Raw genomic sequence first — 11,613 nt, 5'->3', positions numbered from 1 at the left:
TCCTGGCAAGGGGACAAGTTTGGAGAATTGTCTGAAAGCGGTCATTGTGTTCAGGTGGCCTGGCAGGCTACTGTAAACACGAGAGATAGCTGTGAGGAGGAAATCAGAGCCCATTGTGCGCCCATAAAATGGATGTCTTTTCAACTAAACAGATTGCTATCAGTCTAACAGAGGGACTCAGGTTCCTTTCTGCCGGGCCATTTCCTTTACTGAGTGTCTGTAAGAACCACCCAGGCGGGTGTTTCTCAGGACAGCAGGCTTTTAGGTCAAATAGAAAGCCTGGGAGTGCCTGAAAAAGCCTGACACAGGCGGGTAGTGACGCACGAGCTGGATGACATCACCCTCCCTGCTGCCGGTGGCGTGGAGGCTGTGGTGCCCAGATTTGTGCAGCCTCTCTCGCGTGGGAGCACCAGCAGCCAGGACCACAGGGAAGAGCTTTGTGCTGACGTAGCTGAAGGCTTCCCGGCTAAGAACCGCCCGCCCCTTCGTTCTTTTCAGAAGCTGGGCCATCCTCCACGCGTTATCATCCTCCCGCAATCCAGGATGGACAAGACCCAAGAGCCCCTGGCCATGACTGTCCACCTGCTGGCCAGCTCTGGGCAGGGTGCGCTCCTGCAGCAAGCTCTGGACCAGCTCCTGGGCTGCCTTTGCCCAGAGGTCCGTCTCTTTATGGTGTCAGAGCGGGTCAGTGCCGTGAAAAACTATGACAAGTGCCACCCCAAGCGGTCCCGGTTCCCAGGGATGTCTGTTCTGCTCTTCCTGCACCACAGCCGCGGAGAGGAGCGGCTGCTTCGAGTTCTCCACTCGCTGCGGCAGTGGCCCTGGCAGTGCTACCCCGCCCTGAGCCTGCAGGGCAGCCCGTGTCCCTACAGTCTCGCACGCCAGGAGTTCTACACTCTGGACAACCACATGCCCGTCTGGGGCGTGAGGCAGGTGCACTGCGGCACCGAGGTCCTGCGGGTGACGCTCTACTGCACCTTTGATAACTACGAAGACGCCATCAGCCTCTACGAGATGATCCTGCAGAGGGAAGCCACCCCGCAGAAGAGCAACTTCTGTTTCTTCGTGCTCTACACCACCGAGAGCTTCGCCCTGCAGCTGTCCCTGAAGCAGCTGCCCCTCGGTATGTCGGTGGACCCCAAAGAGTCGTCGGTGCTGCAGTTCAAGGTCCAAGAGATTGGCCAGTTAGTGCCTCTCCTCCCCCATCCGTGCGTCCCCATCAGCCGCACCAGGTGGCAAACGCAGGACTACGATGGCAACAAGATTCTGCTTCAGGTATCTCTGTTTTGCCTCTGCGACCTGGTAGAAACACATGGGATGGTGTGATTTTACACTCAAGGTGGGCCTGAGAGATGATTGAATGTGGGGTTCTCAGCCTAGGTTGTGTCTCAGAACCCCTGGGGAGCTTTAAAAAATTCCCAGGACATGCCCTAACGGGTTTGGCTCAGTGGATAGAGCGTTGGCCTGCGGACTGAAGGGTCCCAGGTTCGATTACGGTCAAGGGCACATCCCCAGTGGGGAGTGTGCAGGAGGCAGCTGGTCAATGTTTCTCTCTCATCGATGTTTCTAACTCTCTATCCCTCTCCCTTCCTCTCTGTAAAAAAATCAATAAAATATATTTAAAAAAAAAACAAAACCCAGGACAGTAAGATGAGAATCTCCAGGGGCACCCAGGCCTGGGCATTTCTTAAAAAGCTCCTCGGATGATTCTAATATGTAGCATGTAGTGGTGTTGAGAGTCACTGATCTTGTAAAATCCCCCTCATGGGACAGATAAGCAAGTTCAGACTCTGTGGACAGACAGCTGCTTCTGAACCATTTGCTGATTGACTGCTTGTTCTCAGGAAACAGGTTTGTCTCTTCAGAAAGTATGTATATTCCAGAAGCGAGATTGCTATAAACAAGCATGCATTTCTTTTCATTTTATCGACAGACATGGAGCTAAGTTCATCCTTATGTCCTTTTTAGCCATTAAAATAAAGGAACATAGTCTTTCATGAAGTAATTCATTTTCTTCTTCTATAGCATTTCTTGAAGTCTGCTTTCTCATTTCTAAGTCTCTCAACTGCACTCACTCGAACTCTGTTCCTCTCTCTTTGTCTTGCTCATTTTCTTTCCATTCTCCATCCCTGTCCCTAATCTACCCCACACCTAGTCTCTCTCTCTCTCTCTCTCTCTCTCTCTCTCTCTCTCTCTCTCTCTTCCTCTCTCTTTCTTCCATTCCCACACTCTCATTCTCAATAGTTTGGCTTATGCTGCCTTGGAAGAACACGGGTGGGCATTCCTCTGAAGGCTGCTATAGGATAGCAGGGTAATATCAGTGGTTTGGGTTAATCAGTTAATTGAAAGAAACTGATTTCAGCTCTTAAGTAAGCAAGCCTGGCACTGTGTGGGGGCTGCTTACTATCTCTATAACTCATTTCCTTGCTATTTCTCCCTCTTCCGTTTGGAGAAATCCTTTTTGCTATCTCTTGGAACCACGTTCAGTAAAAGACAATATTATTTTCCCTGGATGATGTCAGTCTGCCCCTTAAAAGCTTAATCATTTTTCAGTGATGTATATTTTCTTGTTTCTGAAGTGTTTAGAATCAGTTGAGTGACAAGTGATCTTCCTGTTCATCGAGATAGTTGCTACTGTTCCCTGAAACCTGAAAAAAAGCTAGCTCTCAATTTGTAACATTTTACAAGCATTTCTTAGAAAGATGGGGTCTAAATGATCAGAATTTTTACAAGTGCGTTTCAATTTATTTATTTTGGCAGGAGGTGCTTTGTTCTCCCTCAAGGGATATATCTCCACCACTCAGCATTGTTTCTTCTAAAAATGCCTCATTCCAACTGCACACATCTGCATTTTTGTTTTAATAATGTTGTACTCACTTTTGCCATATGGTCTAAGGAGTTTAGAACTTTCTTTTAAAAAAGAAAGTTGACATTTCCTCCTCTTAAAAAGATTGGAGAAATGGCCGGCCATGTGATAAAATCACTTTTCATTTTCTTGATAATTAAAATACCTAATGTCAAATAATTAGGGGCCTAATTTATAGGTTCTACATTTCTATGTGCAAAATTTTACATTTTGGGGATTTAGCTTTATTTATTTATTCAACAGATATCTAGTGGTTGTTTACCATGTGCTAGGCACTGTGCCAAGTACTGGAAATACAGTGATGAAGACATATACAATCCCTCTCCTCTAGACATCCAAGTCTGGAGGAATATCCAGAGAAGTAAGCAGGCAAGTGCAAAACAGTGTGGTATATGATATGGAAAGTATAGGCTGGTAGGAGAGGTAGCAATAGTATTAATTACGATGATATACCCAACTCATATTTAGCACTACTATGCCCCAGGCACTATTATCACTTAATCCTCTCAAAAACCCTGTGACAGTGACACTTAGTTATCTCATTTTATAGTTGAGGAAACAAAGGCACAGGAAGATTAGGTAATTTGCCTGAAGTCCCCCAAGTAATAAATGGCAGAGCCAATATTTAGGGGCATCTAACTCAGATTCAGTGATATCAAGAAGTCTTCCAAGAGAAAATTATGTGTAAGCTTGGAGTTGACAATGAGTAGGAGTTTTTAGGAGAAAAGATTAGAGGAGACATATCTCAGACAGAGGGAATAATATACACAAACTCTGGCATTAGGAAAGAACAAACAATGTCCAACAAATTGAAAGAAGTTCAAGTTTGATCGGTGGAGCTTGAAAGGCAGGAAGTGGTGAATTATCAGGCTGGAGTAAGAAGGGGCAGACTGTGATGAGTGCGGTAGGCCATCCCAAAGGGCTGAGACTTAATCTCAAGAAGAGTAGGAAGCCCTTAAAGCAGGAGGGTGACATGATCACAACTGTTTCAAATGCCTCTGGTGGTGACGTGGGGAAGGGATTATTTAAATGAGGTGTGCAGCCCGCTGGTCGTGAGTTTGACATGCTTGGATTAGAGGGAGGTAAGAGCATCCATGGGGAATCCCTTCAGATGGCCGTTGCAGTGATTCAGATGAGAGATGATGACAGCCTTAGGGTTAATGGCAGTGGGCATGGAGAGGATCTGAGAGATCTTTGGAAGGTAGAGTCCATGGGAATGGTGACATTGGGGATATAAAAGGGAAGATGATGCTCTTGCCTGGGTAACATGGGCTAATGTTGTCATCATCTGAGATAAGAAAAAGAGTAAATGGAACAGATTTAGTGTGAGGAGGGAGGTGACATCAATTTTGAAATGTGGAGTTTGAGGAGCTGGGGCCTTGGGTAAATAGGTATGAAGCTTAAGAGACAGATCTGAGTTATACTTTTGGGAGCCTTTGTCATTTAGATAATCATGAAGACATGAGTGTCAATGGAATTTCCATGGGAGAGTGTGTAGAGTGAGAAGAGAAGAGGGCCCAGGTTAGCATTGAAGAACTAACAAGCTAACAGAGGGAAAGCCTCCTTCAATGGACACTGAGAAAAGATGGATGGACAGGAAGCAGAAAATTTAGAAGAGAAAGAAAAGGAAGTATTGATATTCAAGAGCAGATGTAGTTGGAGAACTGAGCTGAAGGTCAGAGATGGCCTGAAAGTGCTAGGTTTAAAGTGAGTCTTTCAGAGGTGGAGCATTTTAAGATGATAAGGCCCAGTTGAGGGGCCATGGGATGCATGAGCAGAGCTGAGAAGAGGGAGGCACTGGGCTGGCTCAGCAGGACACAGTGACTTCCAATCTGGCTTAGGCAGGCACTTCCTGGACGCCCTGAGATGTCTTGGTGCTGGTTGTGGCTTCAAGACCAATTTTGTTCTGTTCTGAAATTGCTTAGGGGGTTAGGGGAACTAACGCAGGCTTCTCTTTTTGTTCATGGTTGTTAAAAAATTACATAAAATCCCCAAGAAACAAACTTACAGATTTGCCCATTTTTACTTCTGAAAAATAAAAAAGGAAAAAATGAGATAACTGAGCAGTTTTCCTTCAAATATCACAGACACATTCATTGTTTGGCTGTTGAAAATTTGGTCTCAGAAGTTAACATCTGTTAATGTTTCATGCCATGCATTTAAAGATAATCAATTAGAAAATGAACCCTTAAAAGAAACTATCAACACCAAATGCTGGTGAAGATGAGGAGTAACTGAAACTATCATTCACTGCTGGTGGGAATGCAAAATAGCACAATCACTTTAGAATATAGTTTGTCACTTTTGTATAAAAGTAAACACACTCTTACCATAAGATCCAGCAATTGTACTTGTTGGGATTTACCCAAATGTGGATGGATTTCCTCCACCAGGTTGGGCAGTCTAATACCAACCCCGAGCGATTTCTGAATATGCAAATAACCAGGCCTGTTTCCATTCCCAGAAGAAAAGATGTCATTGGATCAAATGCAAAGGTAGATATGATGTCAAAGATGGCAGCATAGCATTTAGAAGGATTGTGTTTATTGCTTCTATTCAATTCACCCGACTTATTGAATGTCGGTTATGGGCATGGCCTGGCAGAGGGTGACTAGAACAGTCTATTCTTAGCATGTAGTGACCAGATAACATTGGTTACATTTGTTCATCTTTACTCTGTCCGGTAGATCCAGTCGAATCCAGGACTTGGTGTTAGGAACAGCGAGCTTTCCTTTCCGAATGGCAACCCCGAGGCTGACATGCTTCTCCAGGGATCCAGGGTGACCCCGGTGTCCACAAGGAGGACCCTAGAGCTGAGAAGGCGAAGGAGCCGGGGCAGAAGGTTCAAAGCGGCTTCTCTGGAATTTCCCGAGCCCAGTGGGAGCCCAGCATCAGACAGCTCTCGTGGTACCTTGTGGAGAAGCCCTGGTTGCTCATCCCAGGTCAGCAGCCCAGCTACAGATGCCCAACTGCCTCTGTGTTCTTCCCACCTTGAACCCGGGGCCAGAATGAAGGTCTTTGGTTGGGAAAATGCCTTTGAGAAGCTGGAGGCAGAGACCAATGTCGACACAGGGCGCACCGTGGTCAACTCTGAACCCAGGAAATCGTTTCTGAGCAGGTTTCCGAGGGATCTACAGACCAGCCAGTCACCACCAGCCTCCTCCTTAGGGGCAGCTGCCTCCAAAAACAACAAAAACTTGAAGGAAAGCATCCATCCTTTGTCACTTGCTGGCCAAAGGGACCTTGATGCAAGGAAGATAATCTCGAAATGTCTTCATCTGCCAGTTCAGGGTGAAGAAAAAGAAGGAGAAGAAGAATTCTTTATATAGTATAAAACAATGTGGTTTTCTAAGATACAAGATCAAATACAATGTTCCAGAAATGGAGCACTCTTTCTTGTTCATCTGAGGGGGCCTGTATGCTAGCCATGCACAGGTTTGTATTGCTTTTATTTGTACAAAGTCTAATGGTGTTGTAAGTGGTTGTTTGCAGGTCATGGTCATAGACACACTAACCCAGCACCTATCAGGATAATTGCATTGTATGGAAATGAGTTGAATGTGTTTTGCAATGTTGATTAGTGTATGCAATTTGGTTTTAATTTTTACTGGGGTTGCATAGCTCATCCCCCTGGACAGCATGGGCTATTTATTCTTTAGTGTTTTAATTTTTATGTGACCTCCTTTTATAACTAGGCCCTGTTCACCACATACCCTCTAGTGATTTAAGTTGTTTGCATCTGGAATGAGTTAACATGCAAAGTGTTTTGAAAATTAGGAATAATTAATTGTTTTTCTGTTTAATGAGCAGAAGCACTGGAAGCCAAAAAAAAAAAAAATCAGGTTAAAAATGAAAGCTAGGGTTTTCTGCTCCTCCATTTCTCACTTGTTTCTGCACTACTCCAGTGGGACCAGAGGCTCTCGCTACTAACCAGAGAGGAATGTCACATGATTGGGTGATTTGAGATCTCCACAGAGCATTGGTTGGGTTATTGGAGCAGGACTTGGGTTCATCTGGCCATGTTTGAATTCCTAAATTCTTTTGCAATATTCATTCATTCAACAAATATTTACTAGGCCCCTAAGTTTGAATCAGACATTGATATATGGTATACATACATTCTGTGGCCATCAAATCAAAAGTGATTATGGTTACACCAGTTTGATAAATCCATCCTGTCAACTCAAGAATATATTGAAGTCCAAATTTATTCCTCTAGGAACTTTTTCCATAATTCATTCTCACAGTTGCTGCACAAGGCTGTGGAAAGCATTCACAACCTGCAGATGGAGACTGGGCAAATTATGCATTGCAATTATAATCATAATAGACAAATTCTCAATTGCTCATACACTGCATTTCTTTTTTCAGTTGGGTCTATACCACATTTTAAAAAGTCTGAGGTCTGTGTGTTTTAGTTAAGTTATAAGGTTATTCTTTTTTTATTATATATATGTATTTTATTTTTCAATTACAGTTTATAGTTAATTTCAGGTATACAACATAGTGGTTAGACAATCATATACTTTACAAAGTATTCCCCCAATATTTCCAGTACCCACCTGGCACCATACATAATTATTGCAATATTATTGACTACATTCCCTATGTTTTACTTTATATCCCTGTTACTATTTTTTAATTACCAATTGGCAAATTGGCACTTTTTATATCTTCACCTTTTCACCCAGTTCCCAAAACCCTCTCACCTCTGGCAATCCCCAGTCTGTTCTCTGCATCTAGGAGTCTGTTTCTGTTTTATTTGTTTATATTGTTCTTTTGATTCCACATATAAGTGAAATCATAGGGCATTTGTCTTTCTCTGACTGATTTATTTCACGTAGCATAACACTCTCCAGGTCTAACCATGTTGTTGTAAATGATAAGATGTCATTCTTTTTTATGGCCTAGTGATATTCCATTGTATAATATGTACCACAGCTTGATAAAGTTATTCTATTTTATGAACTTCCTTCTCCAAGACAGATGTCACATAAGACTTCAAATGCCGATTAGCTAGGTCTTTGGGAGACCTGGCTACTTAGTCCACCCAACTGGGGAGAAGGGTGTGCTCAGACCAAAGGACGATTCTTATGGCAGCAAGACTGGGCTGCGTTCGGGGTGCTCTGCCCAGGGTAGGGTATAAACGAATGACAGTTGTTAATGGACAAAGACATGACTTCTAAATTGATTTTTTGGGGTCGTTACAACATCAATATATTCTCATTCTCGTTTTTTTTTCTCCCCCTCAGATTAAAGGTAGATCTTAAAAAGTGGATGAAGAACTTAACTTTGGTATGGTTTTCTATAATAACATTTAAAAAATGAAAGTCTTATTTAAGTTGAACTGTTGAGCTTCTTTGAAAAGCCCAGCAGGGGGGTGGCGTTCTGACATTTCATTCCCACCTTTAACAGGTTACCTAAATTTCTTTAACATAATACATGGGTAAGAATATAAGTGCATGGAAATCATGAGAATATTGCAAAATTTGAATGAGTACCTTATAAATTTGACTTGTAAAATAAAACACTCTTCAAATATCACCTGCTCTATTCTGCTCAACGTAGGAATCCAATTCACAAAGTGATAGGTTGAAAATACCAGTGGGTGAGGTGGGAGAGGCCCAGATTTTGGTTTCAAGCTTTAAAATTTACTATTTATGTGACCTTGAACTGTCAGCCTCTTTGATCCCCTGTTTCCTTATCTATAGTAAGGAAAGGTTGTTAGAAGAATCAAGATTTTGTATATGAAAGCATTTGGATATTGCCAAGCATTATGAATATGCAAGATGGTATTAGTACAGGGTCCTTCAGACCCACACTTTTAAAATGTCATGGCGACAAAGGATTTTTTGAAATAGGTTTTAGTAAAATCAATGATACAATAAAAATATAGTGATATAATGATTACAAATAAAAGAAACCTTTCTAATATTATTAGTATGTGTGCCATTTATTTTCATCTACTGAAGAAGAGAATTATAGATAGAATTCAAGTAGATCCTAAAGCTCAAAAGAGGTTATATGAAAGGGGTTAACTATACACTAATTTAATCCAATTTATCAAATCAGACTCTTAACTATAATAATACTGTATTCCCTAAAATGTAAAATGTATCACTTTTAAAATCTGAGTGGCTCCTGTTGATCAGATTATTTTATTTTCTCTTATAAGGGTTGCATTGCAGTTGCCTGGCTATTTTTAACCTTATTAATAGTGTTTCACACTTTTTTGCAAGCATTATTTAGAGATTGCTAAAAATTAATAGAAATGGTAACTTTTGCAAACTTGTGACAGGGTTTGTTGGTTGGGGGAAGCAGAGCAGAGGATTTGGGGTGCACACACCTTGACTTAGGAAGGGGCATAGACCAGCACCTCAGCTGCACCCCATCCACACCCTGCTCTGATGGGACTTTGTCCAGGGGTCCTGGTCCCTCCACCACTCCCCCAAATCTGCTCACTGCATCCAGTTATGCTCGGAGATGCTGATGGCACAAGCAGTAATGGAGAGAAGTGTGGGAGAAGGGGAGACCCTTTCTTCCTCCCAGAGGAAGATGGAGAAAGGGGAAGGGGAGCACAAGGGAAGGCTGGAACCACAAGCACACACCCCATGTTCTATTGATGAGAACCTTCTAAATTTCATGTCAAGTTATAAAAAAAGGAATGCCTGAAATAACTTAATTCTGTCTCCCTTTCTTGTATCTTCTAAGCCCTCATGTTTGTTTTTTTCTCTTTTCCTTCTCTTTCCATTCCTTTCCCTCCCTTCCCCCCTTCTCTCTCCTATTTTTTTTATGTGTGTGCATGAATTTGATACTCTCTTTATTCTTCCCGGTTTTAAAAAACACTTTGTCTTTGCAGCCTCTCCCAGGGTTCCTCAGGGGCTGACATGTAGCTGCAGCTTCTAAACAGGCCCCTTGGCTAAGCCCTGAGAGACAGGAACAAGAGACCCTTTTCTGAAGACATTCTCCCATTTCCAGGTTATCCCCAGGGTTCTGATCTGGGGCACTAACCCAGCATCCCTTAGAAACAAGTTGGCCTCCCTCCACACTTTCTCTTTTCACGCTTACTAAACCTTTCTCTGAGGTCTGAGATGGTTCTGGAACAATTTTAACGATTGGCTATGGTATGTGATAGCAAAAGAAAAGACACTGTGGCTCCAGCAAGCACATAATTAGGATTTATGTTAAGAATTTCATCCTGTTAAACTTTATTCTCAAATATATTATTTTAAAAGTCTAGTTATTCCAGAGAATCTTGATGAGGTCTCTGCTTAGCATGAGAAGAAATGTATTATTTTCACAAATTCCATGTTGACCAGATATGTTTCTGAGATGTTTCTTTTTTTTTTTTTTTTTAAATATATTTTATTGATTTTTCACAGAGAGGAAGGTAGAGAGATAGAGAGTTAGAAACATCGATGAGAGAGAAACATCGACCAGCTGCCTCCTGCACATCTCCCACTGGGGATGTGCCCGCAACCCAGGTACATGCCCTTGACCGGAATCGAACCTGGGACCTTTCAGTCCGCAGGCCGACGCTCTATCCACTGAGCCAAACCGGTTTCAGCAGATGTTTCTTTTAAACATCTAATAATTCTAAAGAGGAACAGTATTACCAAATCTGAGCTGATGATAATGGCTGGCCTGGGCAGCACCTGCTACATGCGAGGTGCTCTTGTATTTCAATCTTTACATCAGTCCTGTGAGATGGGTGCTATGATTACCCCCATTTTACAGATGAGAAAACTGAGGCACAGAGAGATCAAGATCCTAACCAGAACTTCTCAATGAGTAAGTGTCATGGCTGGGCTTAGAACCCAGGCTGTCTGGCTGGAGTTTGTGTCCCTAACCATTACCCAACCCTGCCCCTCGAAGTGGGGTGCAGGGAGGGAGAGCTCAACTTCAGCATGTGCCCACAGCATCTCCACACTGTGTGCCTGGCATATCACCCTGGTTTCCTTTCTGCCCCCACTTGTTCTGTCTGCCCCAAACCTGCTTAGATATGAGGTTGAAATGCCTGTCACAGGGAAGCTGACTAGATGACATCCTATCGGAGCAACTTTAGATTCCAGCCCTTAGCCCAGTGCCAGGACCAGAGTAGATGTTCCACAGTAAAAAAATTTACAAAGATTTTGTTGAGTGGATACACAGCAAGGGGACACAGATGAGGCTTCCATTTTCTAGATGCCAGCAGTAAGAGACTGTCCTACTGGAGGGCTGCCATAACCAGATTCCACAGGCTGGGTGGTTCTAACAGCAGACATTTATTTTTCTCACAGTTCCAGGGGCTGGGAAGTCCAAGATCAAGGTGCTCACATGGTCGAGTTCTGGTGAGAGCTCTCTTCCTGTCTTGTAGGAGGCCATCTTCTTGCTATGGAGAGAGAGAGAGAGAGAGAGAGAGAGAGAGAGAGAGAGCTCTGTTGTATCTCTTATAAGGGCACTAATCCCATTCACAAGGGCTCCATCCTCATGACCTAATTACCTTCCAAAGCCCCCACCTCCGAAGACCATCACCCTGGGGGTTAGTTAAGGCTTCAACATATGAATCTGGGGAGACACATTCATTCCATAACAGAGATGAACCCTATCATTCCTGTCTGTCCTAAGTGCCAGTCTCCTTCTGCCAGCCCCTCGTTTCATTAGCCTTTTCCCCATTTCCCAGGTGTGCAGTTTTCCTCCATTGCCTGTTGACTGCAGACCTATCTCAGCTTGCAACAGTTCCCTCCTCATCTCGTCTATCCTTTTAG

The 11,613-nt window shown here is 43.2% G+C and overlaps 1 protein-coding gene across 2 annotated transcripts; it reads left to right on the top strand.

Moving 5' to 3' along the window:
• The first annotated feature begins 543 nt into the window (after nucleotides 1-543).
• On the top strand, nucleotides 544-6,195 carry FAM124B (family with sequence similarity 124 member B). Of its 2 annotated transcripts, none has more exons than XM_070423332.1 (2): nucleotides 544-1,275; nucleotides 5,554-6,195. In XM_070423332.1, the coding sequence occupies exons 1-2, from the start codon at nucleotides 544-546 to the stop codon at nucleotides 6,193-6,195; spliced, it is 1,374 nt and encodes a 457-aa protein (XP_070279433.1). The 2 variants fall into 2 exon arrangements, with proteins under 2 accessions (XP_070279433.1, XP_070279434.1); XM_070423333.1 differs by having other exon boundaries at nucleotides 544-1,283; nucleotides 5,583-6,195.
• Nucleotides 6,196-11,613: the final 5,418 nt, after the last annotated feature.

The sequence above is a fragment of the Myotis yumanensis genome, unplaced genomic scaffold (genome assembly GCF_028538775.1).
Source record: "Myotis yumanensis isolate MYYU_CA2020_CCGP unplaced genomic scaffold, mMyoYum1.0.hap1 SCAF_8, whole genome shotgun sequence".
Taxonomy (NCBI): domain Eukaryota; kingdom Metazoa; phylum Chordata; class Mammalia; order Chiroptera; family Vespertilionidae; genus Myotis; species Myotis yumanensis.
Note: the sequence above shows the minus strand (reverse complement) of the source record. Positions and strands in the feature narration are given on the sequence as shown.

What these genes read in the sequence shown, in the direction of transcription:
- FAM124B (XM_070423332.1), top strand. Translation starts at nt 544, where the DNA reads ATGGACAAGACCCAAGAGCCCCTGGCCATGACTGTCCACCTGCTGGCC. An exon ending in GCAACAAGATTCTGCTTCAG is followed by an intron (nt 1,276 to 5,553) that starts GTATCTCTGTTT and finishes TCTGTCCGGTAG; the next exon opens with ATCCAGTCGAATCCAGGACT.